Source organism: Cibotium barometz, chromosome 63 (genome assembly GCF_041138505.1).
Source record: "Cibotium barometz isolate CiBa-2024 chromosome 63, ASM4113850v1, whole genome shotgun sequence".
In the NCBI taxonomy this organism is placed as follows: domain Eukaryota; kingdom Viridiplantae; phylum Streptophyta; class Polypodiopsida; order Cyatheales; family Cibotiaceae; genus Cibotium; species Cibotium barometz.
Window position 1 is genome coordinate 13,237,449 of NC_141108.1, and position 24,733 is coordinate 13,262,181.

Below are 24,733 nucleotides of genomic sequence, written 5' to 3' on the forward strand. Positions count from 1 at the left end.
ATTGGTAGTAGGAGTTGAAAGTAGATGTGAAAGCTCTATTAAAGATTCTCATGGAATATGCTAGTCACATGGTTTGTGCTATGGAGTGTAAACCATGTGTGTCATTAATGCTCATGAAGCTATTTATGGATGTACTAAAGGGAGCTATTCATGAAGCTATTTATGTACTAGGGAGCTCTATAATTTGATGTGTTATGGGTGTCTCGTATGTCTAATTCTTTTTTATTTGAAATGGAGTTGAGTTTACTATTAGGCATACCATTACTTTGCATATGAAAACACACACACACACACACACACACACACACACACACACGCATGCACACACACACACACATGCACACATACAATGACTTTACACATACTCTCTATCTCTCCTCCTTAGCTAACATATCATGAAGAGAGCCTAGGAAGCCACATATGCAATCCCCCCTCCCGCCTCCTGCCAGAGTCACCAAGAAGACAATTCAACATTCTAAACAATGTAAATTCAAGACCACAATAAATTTTCTTCTTGATGTAGGTGAGTTGATGGACCTCAGCAGTTGCATACATTAGCTCACTTCTGTGAAGACAAAGGTTGCGAGTTTAAAAGTATTCAAGACTTGTATAGAGCCTATATAAAAGTTCTCCTATGTGAACAACCCCAAGTCACAAAAACTAGACAAGGGGCTTGTTTCCACATACAAAAAAACCCAGGCAGTTGGTAAAGAGTTACCACAATGGTTGTCGAGGAAACTCCAAAATTATTCACTCCATTGGGGATTTATAGCCTACATTAAATGTTTTTCAACTGCGTTTAGTGGTTGGTGTTGGTTGCTAGCTTGATAGATGAGCTCTGCTAGTTGAAAATTTCACTTTGGAAAAGCTGCAACCTCAAAAATGCCATGTAAACCAAGAAACGAGGTGTGGATTCACCTCTGGATGCGTCTGAGAAGGCAATCATGAACGACGTGGAAACACACCCAAGAAGAGGGATTCCATTTTACATAAGCTTAATTTCTAGAGCACTCATTTCTCTGTAGATTCCATTTTACATAAGCTTAATTTCTAGAGCACTCATTTCTCTGTAGATATTGGTTTTTTTTTTGGGGATCTTTGTGCTCGTGTGCGTGTGTGCTTTTTCATGTTGTCATCAACAGTAGGTTTTGAACCCAGCACCTCATGCCAACACCTTACCACTAGGCTGTATCTCCGTTGGCAATAGACATTGGATATTATCATATGATCTCTTTTCTTTTTTTTGAATTAGCTTGAATTAGAAAGTACATCATAACACACACACACCCATACGTGCCACCGCTTGCACAGTGATGTGTTGCTTGAGAGTCCCATTATCATGTGATCTCATAGACCCCCCAAAAAAAAGCAAAAAATGTGGAAAATAATATATATATATATATATATATATATTGTAATGCGAGATTTAAAATAATTTATATTTGCCTTTTTCTCTCTCTCAGTTGTCATGGGTGACGCCAAAAACATTTCAATAAGGCGGTCAGGTGCAGGCTCGGGTAAGAAAGGCTTGGAGCCCGAGCCTCATTTATCTGTAAGGAGCAGGCTCGGTTTCCGAGCCTGTGAACTATAAACACCCTGTGAGCTCCGACGGCAATCATTACACAAACCCTCAGCAACTTTCTCTGAGTATTCACTTCCACTCATCACAGTACACTCCATTGCAATACAGCGTAAAGGCGACTACTATTTTAGGGTTTTCTGCTGCCTGTTGTTTTTGCAGAGACCTCAAGCTCCACAAATCTTCAAGCTATTTGAACCATGGCAGCAGTGTATGCTCTCTCTCTCTCTCTCTCTCTCTCTGTCTCTGTCTCTGCCTATGTCTGTCTGTCTCTCTCACAAACACACACGCACGCACACAGACACCGTACGCACGCTCGTACTCCCGTGTGTCCACCTCAGTGCATAGCTGATCAAGAAAACCCAGGCTTCAAATTCTTTGGTTTTGTACGACCCATTTTGGGTCCTTCGCAAATCCTTTGGTTTTCTTCGACCTGCAGGGAAACCTCTGCTGATGTGTAGCCCATGTGCACGGATAACATCTCTCTCACGAGATTTGTTGAGCAATCTTTACTTCACAGAGATTTCCAAAAGAAAAAGAAAAAACCCTATGTTAATTTGTGTGAGATGATATGATCGTGATGGGTGCACAAGCGCTCTCCACGCTGAAAATTTGGCATGATGGGTCACAGTGTCTGCCTGGAAGCCTGTAATTACAACCCATGGATATGTCAACCTCCTGGCATGCATAGTAGTTAGGAAACACGTTTCCTATAGGGAAGGAAAACGTGGATGACCTTTTTTTTTTTTTGGCCGCAAATCTAACGTTGAAATCTGTGCGACTCTTTTGATAAAGTTTCTTCTAGTTTCCATGTGCCGCTTTCCCTCGTTAGGGCTGATTTATTTTGTATTGTTTATGGGCATTGGGCCATGACTGTTGATTCATCATGATTCATGTGAGATGAACACTTCAAACTTATAAGTTTTAACCTATGTAGTGTCATGTATGGTTTTTTTTTTTTTGTGGCATGGAATGATGGATGATTGGATCATGGATTATGAATAGCGAACCATGGTCTTTGAATCATGATCATTTGACATTGATGATGCATGATTATATGGTTTTTGTTATTTGTGATTCAAAGATTGAAGGCTTCAAATTGATGTTTCCATGTATTCTATGTATTTAGTGTTATTTTTACATATTTTATATAGTATACATTTGAAATTTTGTACATGCAAAAACCTGTAGGCAGGAAACTTGTAGGGAACTTTGAGCTGATTTTATGAAACCCCTTTCAAACGCAGAAACTTTTAGGAAACCCGTTTCAAACAACCTCCTAACTACTATGCTGGCATGATGGTGGACCTCCTACCACTGGGTCATAGTTTCTGGCTAGAAGCTTGTGTCCCCAGCCTCAGTTTGGAACAATCAATGTTTAGCACATGTTGCATGGGCAAGAATGCTCAATACTGTACAAAGGGGTGGTGGAGATTTTGGTCTTTTCTTGTCCCATGGAGAGTGTGTGAAGGGGCCCTATTTCTATATGCTCACAAATTTCATGTGATTCTTGGTGGGCAATTATGAGTCATTCACAAACCTGCATTACACAAATAGTTTTATCTGCATGGATAAATGCAGAAGGATGTAAAAAGACTAAACATGAAACACAGCATTACTTTTGGTCTAATTTGTTTGGCCACGTTGGAATCGTTAACAAACATGTGATCACAAGATGGCCCATACATTCTTTTACTTTGATGCCATGACTTTTTTTTTTAAATATCTTTTTTTATAAATTTTTTTAGCAGAGCTCAGCCGAATCTGCCTGTTCTTGACTCGACTTCTGCCCCACCTAATCTATTTGATGGAACGAGCAGGTACATTTAATGTGATGAATTATATTTGATAACAGTTTAGCATCTCTTTAAGAAGCTCGATTGGTTAAGCCTCAGATAGCGTAACCAACTGGTAATTTCCTCTAAATTCATGCAGGTTATACATAAGTTTGACTTGCCCTTTTGCACAAAGGCCTTGGATTGCCAGGAATTTCAAGGTGAATTAGCTGGCTTACTGATGTTTGAAGCGCTTGTCTTAATTATTTGGCATTAGTCTAATCATGTTGCTAGATCATGTAAATGATGGCATTCGGCGTGTATCAACACATTTGCATTCATGTTTGCAGGACCATTTATACTTGTATAAATTGAGAGGAACTCCTTGTATACATACATGTAAAAATGCTTTCCATTTTGTGCATGCTATGCAGGGTCTGGACAACATTGAGCTTGTTGCAATCGATCTCGCTGACAAACCGAAATGGTATCTTGAAAAGGTTTACCCAATTGGCAAGGTATGTTAACTCCTGAACATAGTTCAGCTTTTTTGGAGATAATACAGATTAGTTCATGCGAGAATTGGATGTCTTTGGACAGGTCCCATCCTTGGAACATAATGGCAACGTGACGGGGGAAAGCTTGGACTTGCTTGAATATATCGATCAAAATTTTGAAGGGCCTTCTATCTTCCCTAAGGTATTCAAAGCATGCAAAAAATCTTGTTTTGTGTCATACTTTTGCATTGTAAAAGAGCTTGATCTTGCCACAACTGCTCGAAAACATCGAAATAGATATGAAGCGTCTTTCCTCTTCCCTTTTGTAAAAAGCACCTTGGTAGTAATTTCTTAATCCATTCATGACCTTTCTAAATGCAAGTGTACACGCATGCCCACACAGATCGTTGTTTCCTTCATTCCACTCCTTTGACCGCATCATTCTGTTTTTTTGCACATGCACACAAAATCTCTGTAATGTATCAGTGGAAAGCCTTTCCAAATGATCAAGTTTATGATTCATGTCTTCGAAGTTAAATCTTTACTGATGCATACTTCAAACAATGGCAGCACTTGTGTGGATATTACCCAATGGATATGTCAACACACCTTATCTAAAATATCATTGTCATCTCAAAGAACATTCTTGATACTATAAAGTGTCAATTGTGTGATGATGATAGATGACGGATTATGTTGAGCCCTGTTTTGAAATTTCAAAACAGTACTAATGTTGGAGGGATTTTATGCAGGGATCTGCAAAGGAGGAGGCAACAAAAGATCTTTGGAAGTTCTCAAATCAGTTTGTCATGGGATTTTTTGGAGCTTTCAGAAATAAGGAGGGTGACAAGGCTTATGCTGAGGAAAAGCTTGGTGTGTCTCTGTGTTTTAAGTAGTTATATATAACGATGTTTTATCTAGAAAATCGAGAAAATTTTGATAGGTTGGTTTGGTGATGAAAAGCAAGTAGTTTTCTCTTGGCTCATACAACATAGTATGTCTGGCATATATTCAACTCATTGAGTGATATGAAGTGCTGTTCTCTTTTAGATGAATAATCAAGGGTTTTGCATTAATGGCAGGCCCTCTTTTGGATTATTTGGAAACTGCTCTTGGCAAGTTTTGCGATGAAGGGCCATATTTCCTTGGTCAAATTAGTGCGGTATGGCTTCTGTCATTGCGTGTTGGCATGACATGATGTGAACTTGAATCATATTTTGGTAAATTAGTGGATAGCAGATTATGTGAAAGGAGTGGTTATGGAATATACCCTCCCACTCCTCCTGTTACTCCATCCCCGAGCATGAATTGATATCTACATGTGCAGTTAAATGTGTCACAATTATGACAGTTTTGAAGTGAAGAGGTAGTGAAGCCTTCTGTAATGTAGCATGTACACAAATGGTTTGAAATAATTGTATCATGCATCGTGTAATCTTTTACATTCTTTAAAATGTGCAGGTTGATTTTGCTTACGCTCCTTTTGTTGAAAGATTTGAACCCTTGTCAGTAGACCTGCTGAACTATAATATATACGAAGGGCGACCCAAGCTTTCTAAATGGTTTGAGGTGAGTTTAACAAAAAAACATTGGGTATTACTTTCTTTCTGTGTAGTCACAATGTTTTAACGAGGGTCTTGTGTGCGCGCCTAAATTCTCCTTTGTTTTTACTGCCAGGCTATCAACACAGTGGATGCCTACACAAGCACAAAATTCGAGCCAAAAGCTCTTATAGAGGGGCTCAAGAAACATATGGTGAGATTTTATACAAGGTCTCGTCATATACAACTTTACTTGTGGTTGTGAGTTGTAGTTAACTAATGCAGAAAATCACATTTGTTGTGTATGCAGGGGAGATAGACTTGGACATGACTCCAATCAGACAAAATGCTAGCAATAAAAAGAGTCATAGGATACTTACAAATGTAGTTGCTATGCAGGGGAGAGAGACTTGGGCATGACTCCAATCGTACAGAGTCTATTATTATGCTAGTAATTGAAGGAGAGTCATAGGATAATTAGTGCAAGAGAGTGTGTTGTGGTTGAGCTACAGGCTAAATATCTTAATCCTGTAATCACACCCCTTTTTATTTAAGGTTTTGGTTGAGTGATTGGACTAATTTCTTCTGGTAATCACTTATTTTAATGTCTTCTTGTGATCTTGATGGAGGGTTTGAAGAGAGTGTTTTGAGTGTGTGCTGGAATGGTTGTGAAGCAGTAAGGTTATTTGAGAGCGTTGGTAAGCTTATTAGGTGATGCCTTACTTCACATATTAAGAATTAGATGATATCATGAGTTTTATGACTATGCTACTATGCTACATATATGATTATATATGAATCTACGTAACTACCCTATATTAATTATTAAGTTATATACATAATTAGGTGAAATTACAACTAGGTTAATCTCGCTCTGTGTAATGAAGCAATTATATATGCACATGCATATGTATGGGTTTGGGCTTTGGTGTATAGACCTTGGGTCCTTTGAGCATAGATTTGGGGCATGGGCATATTGTTAGCCAATGTGAAATGGCGAGGCACTATATGTTGCTTTTGAAGGACTAGTTAGATACTTTTGTCATTGATGGGCTTTGATGTGAAGGCATATTTTTTAAAGCTTATGCACTACGATTGTCTTCAATGGCAAGTTGGTCTTAGTAGTGTGTTGATTTTATAATTGAGTTTATGACGAGGCTTCAAGCTACTTATATGCTCATTGTTTTTGCTTTAATAGTTTTAATGTATTTTGATCTTGTCAGTAATTTGGGTATCATGCTTTGTTTGCTTTCATCACTTACTTTTGCTCATTGCTTTGTCCTTGACACGCAATTAGTCATTATAATTTCAATTTAGTATTTTTTTCGATGGATGAATATCTTTATTAGAAAAGATGTGATTAGGTGATGTCCTACTTTAAAATTAGATGATACAATATCATGAGTTTTATGATTGCTACTATGATATCATTAGGTGAGTATAATTACATGAAGCTACTTAACTAGCTTATATTAAATTAAGTTATATATATAACTAGGTGAAATTACAACTACGTTAATCTCTTTATGTTAAAGTAAACACTTGAAAGCTAAGAATAAAAGCGAGTGATAATTAAGTAACTTATCAATGAGAAGATATATAATATAACACAATAGAAAGTAGTTGAAGACATAAATATATAAATCATTGTGTGGTTATGATATTTTTATCTTTAGAGAGGTAATGTTAATTTGCCATGAAAAGGAGAAAGTGGTATTTTGGGGAGATAATGATAACCTACATCAGCATACCAAAACAATCCCCCCTTGCTATAAGCATGGTAAAGAGGGAATGATGGAGCATTACAAAAAGAAACACAAAATATTCTAATTTTGGAAAACTTCATGAATAGAGAACCCATGACTATAAAATATTCAAATTTTGGGAACTTCTCAGGTAAAGAACCCATGGCTCAAACATAATAGGAACGAGAATACTCAATCATATGTTATGAATTGTCTATCCAATTGGGAAATTATATTTTTAGTTTTTGACAAGGGCGCTCGTTTATGAATTGTGTATATTTTACTTTGATACCAGCTAATTGATTAGTGGTGGATGGGTTTCCATGAGTGGGTGGACTCCCATGTGTTTATGCTGACATTTTGATTATTTGATTTTGTATTTTTATCATGTTGTGCATATTTCTCATGATCTTGTTGGGATTGATTGATGTGACCTCAATTGATTGTCAAACTGACATGGGTTATATTATTGAGTTTTAAGCTATGAGATGTGCAAGGGTACCAAAAGGTGTCACACAATTCGAGGGTACAAATTGCGGTGTTGCATGGATGATGGATTGGGTGGTGGTGTGAAGGGTGAGATCTAAATATCAAATATAATATTTTGTGAACATGTGATGACATTAGAGTATTTGATTGATATGCTATTTGCATAGCCCGATGTTATTGCAATTATAGCTAAGAAAATTCAACTTGAAAATAAGACTCTTGAAAGCATAGTGTAAAGCTTAAGAGCCTTTGTAAGCTTCATCTAAATGGGGAATTGGGGAATCATATCACAAAACGGTGCCTCTCATTGTCAATAACAGAATTTGCTACACCTAATCTTTTCAAGATCTGCAACTTGGAGATGATTATTGGTATCATTTAGGCCTCTAATATGCAAAAAAAACCATGTTGTTGTTTGTTAATTATGTAAAGCTTTCTTGATGGTGGGCTGGGTGGTGCTGCGCGCATGTATTAGTGTAAAAGAAAAGCTTCTTAATTAAGCTTATGTGATAACTTGCACTACTTTTCCATAAGTCAAAACTTTGTTTCTTTTTGTTTGAACAAAATCCTTGTGATTTTATCGTTCCCAAATTTTTTTGAAAAAAATATCAATGTCTACTAACCCAATTCTGGCTTTTTGACAAAGAAATGAATTCAAGTTATGACGTCTTTTGTCATTTTCAAAATCTCTTGGAAGACAAGAAATATATTTTATGCTCTTACTAATATCTCTCTTACATTTTAGATATGGGTGAAATTCCACAATGCCCTATTGTTTAAGACCAACTTGATTCTCTTCATATAAAGAATGAGAGTCATATAACAGGATTTTGAAAAGCAAATCTTGCGAAGTTTGTCTAGAAGAAGAAAAAATAGATCAAAGAAAGATGAAAATGTTATGAAACTTGATAAACTAGGTCTGACTAACAATAGAGAACCCAATCAACATGTTAAACAGGTGTTGTAAAGCAAGGATATTTTTCTAGACATTATTTGACAAAGAAGAAGATTAAGACCCAAGGCTAGATATTGGTAGTCAAAGATTCAAAGTTGGAGTGCATATGCATAAGAAATGTATTTTCTAGATATTGGTAGTCAAAGATTCAAAGTTGGAGCGCATAAGAAAGGTATTTTTTGACTCGCAGATTAAGATAAAGACTGAGCAAGTTTATATTCACTGCATCTATATCAAGACTCTAGAGCAAGTGAATTCCTAAGGAACAATATACCAAGAATAAGACTTAGGTCAAATTACTCAAGTGTGCAAATTCTATAGAAGCAGTAGGAAAGATCTAAGTTTAAAAACTCTATTTTATTGATAAGAGACAAGACAATTTGACATTCTTTGATTTGTAAAATGGCAAGTGAAAGAGAGGGGAAAAAAAAGGTAGTTTATACGATAAGTGTGATGACCAAGTGATAGGGACAACTTTTATTTTGTCTCGTGAGCTCAAGTTTTAGTAATATTTTAAGCCAAGAAGTATATTCAATTCCAAGAGTAGTCAAACTTTGTGACAAGAATGGTGTAGTATAGAGAGACACTTAAGAATACATATTTACCTATGATTTTTAGTACTATATGCATTCGACTGTACCGAATTTTTGAGACAAAGAAAAGACAATATATCAAAACCTTTCATTTCGGTTATTATTAATTTGAGACAAGGTTAAGTTGGCCAAGATTTCAAAAAGTTGACCTAAAACAAAATTTTTAAGTCCAAGACTTCCAAATTCATTTACAGAAGTATTAGAAACATTAAAGTTTGACAACTTACAATTTAGTATGAACGCTAGCATAAAAGGTCCAAGACTCGCCAATGAGGTGGTAGCTCAAGTGGTGAAGTGTTTGTCTTGGGACCTCGACTCAAACCCCCACTAGGTGCTCCCTCTAAGGCTAGTTGGGAAAAGTTACAAGATTCATTTAACAAATTTTGAGAAAAATATATACAAGATTATTACCCTTGTCAAATATTGATTATTTCTGAAGTTCAAATTCAACATAAAAGCATCTAGACTCTTAATTTTGCAAGAATAGAAAAAGTTTAGAAATTCAAGAATCATAAAAACTTAGAGATAATTTATAATTTTTGAATTGAAGTGCTAACATTCATCATATCCAAAGAAAAAAAAATTTGAGTTAAAAGTTATCTCAACCCTATCAAGCAAATCCACAGACATTGGCAAGATAAGTATTTACAAGAGTTTAAAAAGGAGATTTATAGATCTATGATCTGATAAGAGGCCTTCATTTTAGTAGACTTTGATTGTATTTATTTTCAAAATTGTTTTTAATTGAATTTTTTTAGTAACAAATTTATAATTTATATTTGTCATTAGTTTTAAGGTAATGAAAATTTATGTCGGGATATAAGTTTTAGAGGGAACTGATCCTTTCGTCTCAAAAATATATTCTTAACAAATCTTTTATATGGAGTTAATCTAGTGGTGTGGGACACATACAATTACTTGATTGGATTTCGAGGATACCTATCTTTTGAAATACAACGTCGTGTCTTCCATATTCAACATGAAGTCATCCACTCATATAACTATGCCAATTGAGGATAGTTGTAACTCAAGCAAGATGTATGCTACAAACTGTCTTTCCATAAGTTTATTAGGGACATTATATTTTTAGTTCTTGATGGGGACGCCCGTATATGAATTGTGCCTATTTTACTTTGATACCGACTAAATGATCACTTTTAATGGTGGATGGATTTCCATGGTGGGTGGAATCCCATGGTGTTTATGCTAACATTTTGGTAATTTATTTGGTATTGTATTTTATCATGTTATGCATATTTCTCATGATCTCATTGGGATTGATTAATATGACTTCAATTGATTATTTAACTGATGTGGGTTTGTGAGTTTTAGGTTATGAGCTATGCGAGGGTACTGATTGAGGTGTCACATGGATGATGGATTGGGTGGTGGTGTGAAGGGTGAGATCTAAATATCAAGTATAATATTTTGTGACCATACGATAGCATTAGAGTATGTAGTTGATATGCTATTTACATAGCCCAACATTATTGCTGTGTATGTGTGTATAAGTTGAATTCTTTAGTTTTTATAAACCTTAGAAGGTTTTAGGACAATGGTTATTTATGTGTAAATGTACCAATTGTACCCGGCAATGGAGAAACTTCTTCTTAAAGAAGAAAGATTATGGTGTAAGGTTATTTTCTCTAAGTAAACTCAAATTAAATATTAACAAGAAGGCATACAATAAACAAGCATAGACAAGGTATCAAAACCATAGACAAGGTAGGAAATATCAAAGGCAAAAGCATTTGGTGCAGTCTCCCCTCCCCTCCCCCCTAAAAACGTGAGTGGCTCTCTTCTCGACCTGGGCATTTTTAATGTATTTCCAAACAAATCGGCCATTGAGCCAATAATAGATTACATATCCATATTTGGACCTTTGCACATGTAAATAATCTATGTCCTCTCCCCTGAGCCAATAATAGAGTACTAACCATTGTTCTCAAACCTTCTAAGGTTTGTGTAAACTTATAGCTAAAATAAAATAGGCCCTTGAGCCAATAATAGATTACACATCCTCCCAAGGACAAAAACTTATTGGGAATGGTAATGATAAACCTATATGAAAATCAGTGCACACTATTCAAGTGTTGACACTTAAGGATTATGAAATGGAGTGATCATCATAAGCTGATATTTGGGTCAATCATTATGCTAATTAAATTAGCAAGAAATCATGCATAATGCTTAAGTGATTTAGCCTTTCACCAAAGGATGGAAACAACCTTCCATAAGCCTAGGTTGAAAGCCATAAGGCTCCAAGAGTCATGGTGATGCTTAATATCCAAAGATATCAATGCACAACAACAAGGATATTATGAATGGTAATCGCATCATATGGTTGCCAAAATCTAACAAAGTGAAGAGAAAAACATAGCACTTCATATGGGAAAAAAATGTAGCATAACATGAGAAAAACATAACGCTTCATATGGGAAAAAATGTAGCATGGCAAGATGATGGTGGTAGCTCTGATGAAAAATACATAGAGGAGATGTGGCTAAGGTGTCTCTGATACCCTGAAGGAATCCATGGTGCCAAAATGATGCATGTGCAAGGACAATTGGAGGTTCAAGCCAGAGAGAGAGAGAGAGAGAGAGAGAGAGAGAGAGAGAGAGATGTAATAGCAAGAACAAGAGAATATGTTGCAAACTCAAATAATACTCTTGTAATTAGAGATCCTCACCAAGTACATGCTTTTATAGGTATCAATCCTTATCTTCTGACCTAGATTTTAGTAAGGGTTGTTCACACCCATAGAGAGTGTTCACACCAACTAACATAGTACATTAGGGAAAATTTGGACTCCAAATGGGTCCTTTTGGAGCCCATTAAAAAGATATAAGGCCAACCAATGAGAGAAATTGGATTCTAGATCCATGTAACATGGATCTTTTTTGTCAGATTGGGCTCCACAAATTCGAGCTCAAAAAAGAGGAATAAACATATTAGCATAAAAATAAAAAAATAGAAGGATGTCAGGCCTATACCATCTACCATATTAAGAGACTAAGGTTATGTAGAAGGGTGAAAGAAGGGTGTGAGTGTGAATGGACTTAAGGTCCACTTGCTCACCTATTTAAAGGTGGAGCTATGAGGCATTTTGTATTGAGCAAGGCCTAGTTGTATTCATAAACAACTTAATAAGCAAGTTATTCTTCTTGTACTTTGTGAGTCTCTCCTCTCCACACACTTGATCTAGCATGAGCACCACGTTTTCTCAACATGGTATCTAGAGCCTAGGCTGATTAGGACTCTCGTGGTGTGTAGAATAGGTCAAAAATCTTCACTTTTCCTTATCTCTTCTTGTGTGGAGCTCAACCCTCTCATGGTGGAGGACTTCCAGCAGCGTGTAGAGGCAAGATCTCTTAGAGATTTCAACTAATGAAGTGTAGTAGACTCCGGGCGCATCATTTCGTACGGGTAATTGTGTGATTCCTCTCTGCGTTGCTGCGGCATTGCTGACTGTGTGCGTCGCCTGCTGCAGCAATTGCATGCTTGTGAGCCACCATAAGGGATGGTGTTTGAGGGCTTTAGTAGCCCATTAAGTGAGGACTCTACAGCTCTAATATAAGCTCATTCCATCCACGGATGCGCCGACTAGAAGCAAAAGACCAGGCGCCTTTTTCACTTTCTTCTTCAAGCTTTCCATTAAAGCTTCAAAGTGAATTTTTTCTTGCCCTAATCACCTACTCCCTTGCTCTAATCACTCAAGTGATGTAGTGAATGTTTGTTGCTGAGTTTTCTCTTGATTTTGTAGAGTTTCCATTCACATGAGGTATCCATAAGCCTCATGCTCAACAAGCTTCAACATCAACATCAACTTTCAACTTCAACATCAACTTTCAAGCTTTCAAAGCTTTCAAAGTGTGCTTTTAAGCACTAATTGTGTTGTTTAACACTAATTAATCTGATAACCCAGAAAAGAAAAAGTGTTCTTAAACACTAATAGTGTTATTAAACACTAATAGTGAACTAATCACCAAAATAAGTATCATTAGATACTAAAAATGTGCTCTTAAGTACTAATTGTGTTTTCTACACACTAATGGTGATATTAATCATCAAACAAAGTGTTGCTTAACACTAATGTGGTCTTAACCATCAAAGGAGGAGGTCTTTAACACTAAGGAGGCTCTTCTTCATCAACATTGGAGGCCGGGCACACACCATAAGTGCCACATTACAAGTCTTCATCGTCAACCCGTTTCTTCCATTGAGAAATGGTGCAACCATGAACCATTGTCTTCATCCCATAAGCCAAAGAGGTTGAAGATTTCTGGTTTTTTCATCAACAAACTCAATATTTGAGTGGTTTAAAGCTGAACACATGTACACTAAGTGTTCATCTTTAATGTTATTGTGTATTATCCTTGAGGCCCTTGTTTGTAAGAGGCATAGGCATGTTCTAAGCCGTATGCTCTCATTTTCCAAGCCCTTGTTTGTAAGAGGCATAGGCATGTTCTAAGCCGTATGCAACAAACTCAATATTTGAGTGGTTTAAAGCTGAACACATGTACACTAAGTGTTCATCTTCAATGTTATTGTGTATTATCCTTGAGGCCCTTGTTTGTAAGAGGCATAGGCATGTTCTAAGCCGTATGCTCTCATTTTCCAAGCCCAAGGCATGTTATTCCACTGCATATTCAACATTTTCATCATTTAAGATGAGTTGTAAGGTTGAGCATAGCAATCCTAAGTGCTCTACCTTGTTGTTTGTCATGATTTTAAGCATCTTTTGGCATTGTTTTTGTAAGAGGCATTGGCAACATTATGAGCCATGCCCTCTCCTTCTTGAGCCAAGGATGATGAACCTTATTGGTTTGAGCATTTACCTCAACCAATTACTCACTTTCATTAAGCTTGTATTGGTTTGAGCATTTACCTCAACCAATTACTCACTTTCATTAAGCTTGTATTTTCAAACCCTAATGGATATCATGTAACCAACATGCACAAAAGTTATTGTAATTGTGGAGTAGACACTGCCCTTGACCAATTCATAAGGCAAGTGGTAAGACCCTCCCTTTCCCTTTCCCATTTAAATCTACCTCATTGCCAATGGAGGAGGTATGGTATTAAAGGACGCATCAAGCATGTTGAAGCAACATCTATAAGCAAACCACTTAAGCAAGGGTGGCAGCCTTGTTTTGATCATTGTGTGAGAATGGTCAAGGTGGAAAGCATGTGTGGAAGCAATGGCATGTATGTCTAAAGTCAACAAGCAAACACAAAGAGTGGGGTGCACCATCATTGAGGTGTACATCTTCATCGACAACAAATAAAGACTTAGATGGCATCATTGTATTAGCCTCTATAAGGCTCTAGGAACATACTTGTAAATCCTAGATAATCACACCTATATTCCAAACCTTGTATGCCTAATATTATAATGGCATCCTATGTCCAATACCACCATTCCATTCTTTCATAGTTGGTATTGAGGGGGGTATTAAGAGACTAAGGTTATGTAGAAGGGTGAGAGAAGGGTGTGAGTGTGAATGGACTTAAGGTCCACTTGCTCACCTATTTAAAGGTGGAGCTATGAGGCATTTTGTATTGAGCAAGGCCTAGTTGTATTCATAAACAACTTAATAAGCAAGATATTGTTCTTGTACTTTGTGAGTCTCTCCTCTCCACACACTTGATCTAGCATGAGCACCACGTTTTCTCAACATACCAAACTTTCAAAACAACATATGTCAGAAGGAATCTTAGGAAAAGGGGCCATATTGATTGAAAACTAGTCGAGACTAGAAGAAACCCGAGTTTTAGTTGTGTTTGAAAAAAACCAAAAATATTTTCACTTTCTCCACAACTTGAACTTTGTTCTTTTTGTTTCCCGCCTCTCCTATGCATCACTCATTTTCGCCATATATGTTTTATCTCATCTTCTTCTCTTGCAGAAATTTACTGTATGAGAATTCTCTTAGTCTCTTTTATCTTCCATCTTAATAGTTTGGTAAACTTCTTTGAGCTATGTTTTCTAATCATGATTTCTTTGTGATTTTATTTTGTTTGTTATGGAACCTTATTGACCATGATGTCATTTGTGAAAAATTACAAGGTTATTTATCAACTTGACTACAAGAAAAATCAAGTGCAAGGTATGGTTCACAACAAATTTTTATAGTTTTATTTTAGTTATTTAGATTGTTAATTCCATTGAAATGGTAATAATTTTCTGTTCTCCCTTTGTAGATGATCTCTAGGAGAAAACACATCTGTAGCATTGAAAGTGTGGATATTTTCAATAGGAAGGATGTATAGAGTAGATGGATCCCTCTCACTGGTTCAGGAAGTTAGAATGGATTGAGACCCAGCACTCAAGGAGTATTTAAGGCAGAACGAAAAGACATTGGTGATACTAACAAGCATTGGAAAGGTAGGATCCTGGAGTTTTACAGGAGACCAAATGGCATAATAGAGGTCCTTGTGCAATATGTTTATATGCACAAGGACATAATGCTACATCACCACGATGAAAGTATAAGATCTAATACAAATAGTAAGACTAGTAAGATAGCTAATTGTTTTGTGCTTTATAGCTAAGCATTAAAATTTTCTTACAGCTTTATATCTATTGAATGTGCAAGAGGGGCATAATGCAGAGCGTATTAGTGGAAGAATCAATGTCTTCCACATGGAGATAAGCACATTGCTATATAACAACCCACCCATCCATTTAGCAGAGCAGTACATGGAATCTTCTTTTACAATTCCATGTATGTTTTGGCTAATGCAAAGATAATGTTAATAGACCAGAGTCTATTCCACTACCACCATTCTCTAGCAAATTTTGTTAGCGTGATAGCCTAATTTATAGCATTGGTTGTGTATATGACCATGTATTTTATTGGGAGGCAAACGTTATGCATGCGATTTCGTTATAGAAGATGGCAAAACTGTGGAGAGGCGTCTAGAAAATCTTGGATCAAGGAATGCATGATGGAACTCACTCTTCCACCAAAGATATTGTAATCCAATCACAAGGTTGAGACCTATTTTAGTGATCAATCTAGAAAGTCATTGGTATTGGCCTTTCTTAGACAAGAGATCCAATTGATGTTGTGTAGTGATGCACTAAGTGATTTCTACTTTGAGTTAGATGGTAGAAAAATCAGAAGTAGGAGTGAAGTTTCCAAAACCTACTTTGTTTGTATTATCGAACCACATATCCTAGAGGTAGTGGAATTACCTTGAGATTATAACCTTTCCATCTATAATAAAATTTCAAGATTTATCTTTGGTCTATATGTTGTGTAGTTCTTTCTTCCCTCTAAATTTTTGAAACATTCTCTTCAAGGTTCTAATCTCATTTAATGAATCGTCTTCCCTCAAAATTTCACACGTTTTGGAGGTTATCTCTTCTTCTTTATTCCTTTTGCATTTTAGCTTAGCTCTCTTCTTGCATCTGGTTTTCCTTTTTATTTACTTCAATGGCAATAACACATCCCAGGTATCCCTGCTCCACTACCTTGAAAGGGTCTAGATTTCAACATGAAGCCATACTGACTATTACTTACATAAATTACTTTGAATTTTGCATATAGGTACTATGGAGAAACAAAAGGACCATTTCATGTAAAGACATTACCATGAAGTTGCTACCGACTAACATGAAGATACATAAATGCCTTGTCAACATCAATCATGACAAAATTTTATACATGTCGAAAGTATTTAATACAAAGATCAATGCCTTCTTACATTATCCAATATATTGTATTTGCACATTGCATCAGAGAATTGTTCTAAACATGTGAATTCTAGTGAGATTCTAGTTAACTAGTAGGCTGTTGGTGGAGAATGTTGTTGGGGAGGGGAAGCTTGTTATTCCTCTTGTTGTTTACGAGCATGCTCTTGCTTTTCACGACCAGATAGTGATGCATACTCCCTCTTAGGGGATGAGAAATCTCCAAGGTGGATTCACCCCTTGTTGAGACATTTGTGGATACTGCTATGGTGATAGTGCCATTGGTTGTGGCCATTGTGGAGGGGTTATAAACACATATGGCACATCAAGCTATTGTTGCTCAATATTAGATTTTCAACTCTTGTGGCCCTGAATAGTCGTATATCTAAATCTGTATATTGCGCTAATTGTGGATTTTACCCGAATGAAAAATTACATATGTGCTCTGAGAGTGAATGCATAAGGAAATCACGATATCATTAAAAGAAGAATTGCATGCTTACATTTTCTAAGGGTAGTCCTGGGGTTAAGTGTAGTAGAAACATGGTGTTGTAGCACACTCTCCAACCATAGCTAAAGCCATCATGTTGCTACGGGACTCTGCATCTAATGATCTTTGTTTCCTCTAAAATCGCCTCCTAGGCGAGGACCTCCATACTAGCTAGTAACTTTCTAATAGATTTTCACACCATTTCTCAATTGTCATTACTAAGAGTTCTCTCTCTCTCTCTCTCTCTCTCTCTCTCTCTCTCACACACACACACACACACACACACACACACACACACACTTACACACTTTCTTAGCTATATAAAAAATGATCATGTGGACTTACTGCCTCATGTTGCCATGAAATTATGCAGTTGAATTGGCAAGAAAACATCACTTTTACTCATTATCTATAACAATCAAACTTAAGTGTGCACTACAAAAGTCAATAAATAGTATAAGATGTAACGTCTACTATCTATGTTAGAATTCCAAGAGTACAATTTAGGTCACATGACACTTAATTTTCATGGTATGCCATTATAAAGATTCGGGCTTGGTCCAAAATTACATGTCTAAACCATGGACATAGATCCCCGTAGGAAGCCTCCTCTAAAACTAGAACCGCAAATATAAGGAAATTCAAAACATATACTTTGTTCTGAGCTTTGCATGGGAGATTTGATAAAACCAAGGTGCACAGATGATTTACATCGTATTACTTTGAGAAAGCATAACACTTTAAATTAAAGTCAATCACATGGACATAGAAAACCTTAAAATAGCTTACATACCTCTTTTTGTTGACCTCCTTGTGCACTCTTGATAGAATCTCAAGCTCCTCCATGTTGAAAGGGAAGTATTGAGGAGTGTTTCCCACCGGAAGCTTCACAACTTAGAAGGGCCTCATATACCTCAAAGCTTTAACATTGGCTTTATGTAGTTCTAGACAGGCAGCTTCATTCTTCGCCCTTTTAATGCTCTCCATATTTCTGGCTTGGTTATGGGTCCTTTGTGTGTTGAGCCATGTGTCACGGGAATAAGTTACCTCTGTTCTTCAATGAGACAATAACTCTTTCCCTCAGGGGAGGGATTTCTAGGATACCTTTCATCTTTGTGTTAGTGAGTTGAACCGACTCTAGGATTTTCCATACCTGATCCTAAGCAGCCATAGGGAGTACATGTCCTTTGGCATCACTATCACTCTATGTGCATGGAAAGCTATAGAATGTAGTTGTCTTGGAAATACTCAATAAGATAATCCTCGAAATCCTCCTACAAGAAACATAATGCTGAACCCTGCCACAATGCATACATAGAAACAAGAGAGAGCGAGACAAAGAGAGAGATGGATGGCTGCATTTTCTTCTTTATAACCATACATTTAAAAAGATAAGAGTACATACTATAAGGGAAAGTACTCTCCTACAATAACATTTAATAGTCGATCATAGTGTAAACTCGACTATATATTAGGGGAAATTCAAGCTTTCTCTCTCTTCCGAGAATCTAGGAAAAGTGCAAAAATAATATTATTATATTGGGTTTCTCTCTCTTTGACTCTTTTCGAATCTAAATTCACCTTTTTTTACATTTTCTAAAGAGATTCAATGCTTATTTTATTCTAATGTGCTCAAATTCTACGTAACTTTAACCATTGTGAGTGAAAATTCATAAATGTAAAAATCTAGTACTCTATAAAGTAAGAAAACAAGTATAAGAATATTTCTAATATATATAACTATATGCAACTATATTTCTGACTTAAGTACAACGTGGAATTTGAAGATATTGTTTGGAAATAGTGGCATTTTTTTAAATGAACTCAAATATATCTTGAAGCAAACTTAGTATTTTGAAAAGTTTCTTTTTCAGTGCATATAAACATGCTTAAGTTCTATTCTAGTGAATGTTCATGAAGTTATGGTGGTTGTCATTGGGTAACTTTTCCTTATTCAATAGCCACTCTTCTACATTTGAATTTCCCTCTATTCAAATCTTCAATCTCTCAAGGAAGCCTCTAAGCTTTCACCTGAATCTCCTCTTTCCTCACATACTATTTATGCATGGACAACAATGAAGAGAGATTTGACTTTTTGGTGCCTTCAGGTGGAACTAAAAAGTCATATTTGCCTTCATTGATTTTCTATACCCCATTCTTTTACTGCTAGGAAGTGTTATTGCATCAAGAAGGGCATCAATAAGTGTTTCTACAGTGCTCAATGGAGGTATGGATATGTTTAGAGGGCATTAATTTTTATGGATATGTTTAGAGGGCATCAATAAGTGTTTCTACAGTGCTCAATGGAGGTATGGATATGTTTAGAGGGCATTAATTTTTATGTTATTTGAAACGCAAGTGTCTGAAATTAATGATAATGTTTTACTACACTTATATTTTTGCAAAGAAAGAAGTTAATTATAATTTCAGTATTGTTTTATGGTTTGTATAACATTTAAAAAAAATCTAAGAAGCGATTTATACATGTGGATCTGGATACTAAGTATGCTCTTCTCTATAAGAGAAGACAGGTTTCTAAGTTCAACCCTTATGTAATGCAACAAGTTAGGGAATTAGGGAGAAATCATGTGGATATATGGGTGGAAGAATCAATTTACCCACCTGATCCCTCGACCCAACAACCACCTAAATTTTCAGGCCTGACTTCTTTGATCAAATATGTTTGTGAGAGGGAGACTTGCTAGTCAGGTGTAAAGCATTTGGATATCATCACAAAGGATGTTGATGATGAAGGAAGCTCAGATCAGGCAATTAAAATGCTTGACTATCTATCAAGGAGAAAATGAATACAATGAGTTGGTAGAAGTTGTTCGTGCTCAGCATTTGTAGAACCATGAATTGGAAACAAAAAGCAAAGGATCTAGAGGACAAGAACAAAAAATTAGAAGCGGTATAGAGAAGACAATCAAACATGGGCCCACCTCTAATTTGGATGCATGTGAACGAGTATGAGAACAAAGACCACTCACTGCATAGTCAGAAAATAGTAGAAACTACAAATGCCGTATACATGCCAAGACTGATAAGCTGAAGAATCCACATACCATATATCTTTAGATCTTGACACATCTCCTATTATTGTGAAAATGAGCATGTGTTACATCATAAACAATTTCTCACTTCTGTCGTCACCATAAACAATTGAGCATGTGTTGCATCATAAACAACTGCTCACTTCTGTCGTCATCATAAACAATTAAGCATGTGTTGCACCATATATAACTGCTCACTTCTGTCGTCACCATAAATAATTGCACACTTCTGTCGTCACCATAAACAACTTCTCACTTTTGTTGTCACCATCATGTTTACTTGACGATGCATAGTTGCCTTGCTACAAATTTCCACTTTTAATGTCATTCTGCTTTTTGAAGAATTCCCTTGCCATGTGCCATGGTTTGCCACAATAATAGCACTATTTGCTATTTGCACTCTGATTTCTTTGTCAACTAGCTCGGCTCCTTTGGCTCCCCCTATCTCTAGACTAGCCTCTTCCACCTATGTATGGTTGTCAGTATTGCTGCTGCTCTGCGAGTCATCAGACTGCTGGTGTCCCATAATTTTGGTTTTCATGTCAACCCACCACCTTGGCCTTGACCACGACCTCTACCTTTGCCTCTATCTGAAGAGTAGAGGGCTAGTTCTGATGTATTCTTGCTTTGTGAAGAAGATTCCTCACCCACCATAAACTTTTCTTTTATGATTAGCATAGACACTAAGTCCCGAAAAAGCGGGCAACATTCTCCCTCATTGCAATGGAGGTCTTGAATGGCTTGTACTTTTTGCCAAGTCCATTCAGACAGATGCTCACTAAATCATCATATTCCACCAATACATTGATAGACCCAAGGGATTCAATAATGCCATTGATCTTTAAAGCATACTAATTAATAGACATGCTTTTCTTCTCCCACAGTATGCATCTCTTGTTTTAGCCGTCGTTTCCTTGCCTTTGTGTTGGTCTAGAACATTTGCACCAAGTCCTTCCATGCAATTTCTAGAGTGTTGGCATCCTGTATGTGTCCCATAACTGTGTCTATGATTTTGATTGAAAACCAATACATGAATTTCCTTGCACCTTGATTCCAGTCCTTGAATGCCTTTACATCTACTGGAGTGACATTCTCTTCAGGCAACTCTGGAGACTCCTCATTGTCTCCTTCGACATAGTCCCAAAATCCTTTATCCACATTAGAAAATTGGTCATCTAACCTTCCAAGCATGGAAGTTGTTATTGTCTAGCTTCTCATTGATGACAATCTAATGGAGTCTATCAAACATGTTTACCTGCAGCAACCATAAACTTGCAAACAGATAATTTCTGTAAGTAACCTGTAACACAACAATATCTTTTGAGTGCGGCCGTAGTGGTACTTCAGCACAACTTGTATGTCACCAGATGTTACCATATACATATACCCAAGATAAGCAATACATCTGCAAACATTTTCTGCACTCCCAAAATGTATTGCTACACTACAATAACGAAGTTTCGAGCATAGATATTTTTCAACTAAAACTTTTTGAAATAGTTGAAAAACACCTTGTAGTGACCGATTGGAGACCAAAACATGCCCAAAATGTGATTATGGTAGCAAAATTGCAATAAAAAGTGCTACACACCTCATAGGCACCTGTATGCTTGTGAAGACAACTCCTCAAATGTAGATGTGTAGCTCTTGGAGCTACCTAGGGGATGTCATACCTAAACAAGAAGGGGAAGAGATGATGATGCTCTTACCCGTGTACCACTTCCTTTGCCTTCATAGCTTCCTTTGCTTGCCGCTCAGATCCTTAGCTTGAACCATGCTTTTATACAATGTGGGGGAGAGGGAGAGCTTGAGTTCCTTGCAAGCAAACACACACACAAGAGAGAGCAAGACACAAGAGAGAGATGGATGGCTGAATTTTCTTCTATCTTCTTGTATTCTGTACAACCATACAACTAAAAAGATAAGCGTACATACTATAAGGGGAAGTACTCTCCTACAATAACATACAATGGTCAATCCATAGTGTGAACCCGACTATATGAGCTGGCGCTATAACTTTGCCATAGCCCTAGAATTCCAAAGTGGCTATCACACAGCTTGTCATCCACCAGGTAGCATATTAACCATAATCTCACCAACCATGCCAGTGGTATAAGTGTGGGAGCTACCACCCACACAATGTCTGCAGCACTAGTTGAGCTCGATATCTCAACACTGTAGAACAGACCTACACTGCTCGTACCTCTAGGTTCTCATCGATGACATGCTAGATATGTTTTTGCCTGATCTAACTTTCTGAGCTAGTTTAGGATCTTTGGATGAGGTGGCCCTCACGGTTCGCTTCGTCTGCCCATCTATAAGAAAATTGGACGGATGGCTGATCAGGCTTCTCAAAAAAATGACTAACTATGAAAACCTCTTGGATAAAAAATACTACAATGCGATAGGTAGAGATCCAATGCATTCAATCCCCCACATCACGTTGTACTGAGTTCACAAAATGAAGAAAACTCCAATATGCATAATGACGCTTCTACACATGTTAAACACCTATTTAACAAATACGTATACCATATCAATACAAAGCGAGGGGACAACCCCTATATGTGCATGGAACTATCCTCATGTTGTAGTGAACCTACCAGTGGAAGAGCGGTGTTGGAGTCTCCACCAAACACTGTTGTGGGAAAAATAGGTAACTGAGACGAGGGTTACCTAAAAAACTTCCCTCCAAAAATGTAAGAAAGCTTTAAAATAGCTTAAAAACACACTTTCTTTAAAAGCACATCTAGAATTCCATGTGTAGATTAAAAAACTACATGAATTTTTATACTTCTTTCAAGAGAGAATACGTGGTGACCTCCATAGATTTATAAATTAATAATGCTTGACATAAAAACAACTTGACTTTTAAATTGGATAGAAGAAGTCCCCACAACTTAAAGAAATAACATATTTTTTTAAATTAAAAATTATTTTATAAATTTCATGAATGAAATATACTTTTTTTAATGAACTTTCTTGGAACAAAGTTTAGCACTATATATAAATATACACATTATTTGACAAGTGATAAAAAAAGATTAGAATAGATAACATCATAAGCTCTATAGTTTATAAAAAACCCTACAATCAGGCTTGAATGTATTTCTAAACCTAAATAGCAAAGCCAATACAAATAATATGAAATAAAATTTCTTCATATAAAGATGAGATGAAACTTCTTGAAGGTTTCTAGAGTAATAAACTAAAGTGTGTAAAGTAGGAGAGTCATGATAAACTAAACTATGTAAAGTAGTAGACTAAAAAATCTAAACATCTAGGACTTGATCTTGATATTCCTCTACTTTTTTATTGGATTGGTGATCATTTTCTTCTCCTTGGGGACCAGGGAGCATCAAAGTAAGATTTTCATTTTCTATTAGAGATGCTAATTCCCCAAGCTCATCAGAGAGGGGAGGCATAGGTTCATTTGATGCTGACTAGAACTTCTCATTAGTGTCAATGGAGACTGCTCCCACCTCTTGATCTTCATCTGGCAGTTCCATAGCACCCCTTACGCGCAAAGGAATAAAGGCTTCTTGGATCTCATCCTTTTCAACTGCAATGCAGTTTCTCTTTCTCTTAACTGCACATGTCACAATTGTACCTGCAGTTTTAAAAAATGAATATAAGAACTAACATAAAATCAATAACAATAAATTATATATTTAAATATGATTTTTTAAAGCAAAAATAAGTGTATACCAGTTCCAAAAAACAAGTCAAGTATCCAATCATTTGGCATAGAAAATAGGTCGATCAAACGATTAATCAAGTGCTACGGCTTCTGGTAGGGATTTACCAAGGCTTTGGACTCAGTCACATGCCTTAGTTTTCTAGTTACTGTGGGAAAAGAAAGCACATTGGAGCATCCAGACTCATTGACATGTGCTTTAACACGTCTTTGGTCAATGTCATCCTCCCAATAGCCAACTGTGATCATTTCAAAGAAACTTTTGAAACGAAAACCAGGAACATGATCTATATTTGTTTTGACCCTACAGTAAAATTTAGTGAAACATAAATTTAAAGTGTTTGAATAATAATGAAAAAAAAACTAAAAACATAAGTTCTTGAAACCATACCAAACAAGAGACTCCAGACCATGTGCTTCTTTTCTCAGAGCTACAGTTACTAATGTAGCTTGGCTAGTGCTATGAAAGATCACAAATCTCCACATATTCGATGTAGTTACCACTTTAAAATTTTGTAACATCTTTTGAATTTCTTGATAGTTATCTCTCATCATTTATAGAACCACTCATATTAAAATAATATGGGATATCAGATAACAAGACTATAATCTTTCTTTGG

At 36.5% G+C, this 24,733-nt stretch overlaps 1 protein-coding gene across 1 annotated transcript; it reads left to right on the forward strand.

Annotated features, from left to right (window-relative positions):
- Window positions 1-1,610: 1,610 nt before the first annotated feature.
- On the forward strand, window positions 1,611-5,971 carry LOC147603715 (glutathione S-transferase L3-like). Its single transcript, XM_086796293.1, has 10 exons — window positions 1,611-1,790; window positions 3,331-3,399; window positions 3,515-3,575; window positions 3,789-3,872; window positions 3,955-4,053; window positions 4,604-4,724; window positions 4,934-5,013; window positions 5,313-5,420; window positions 5,529-5,606; window positions 5,703-5,971. Exons 1-10 carry the CDS (start codon window positions 1,780-1,782, stop codon window positions 5,709-5,711), a joined length of 720 nt encoding a protein of 239 aa, XP_086652419.1. The 5' UTR covers window positions 1,611-1,779; the 3' UTR covers window positions 5,712-5,971.
- The last annotated feature ends 18,762 nt before the right edge of the window (window positions 5,972-24,733 follow it).

Coding starts and splice junctions, on each gene's coding strand:
- LOC147603715 (XM_086796293.1), top strand. Junction 3,400..3,514: donor CTATTTGATGGAACGAGCAG/GTACATTTAATG, acceptor AAATTCATGCAG/GTTATACATAAGTTTGACTT. Junction 5,014..5,312: donor TCCTTGGTCAAATTAGTGCG/GTATGGCTTCTG, acceptor TAAAATGTGCAG/GTTGATTTTGCTTACGCTCC.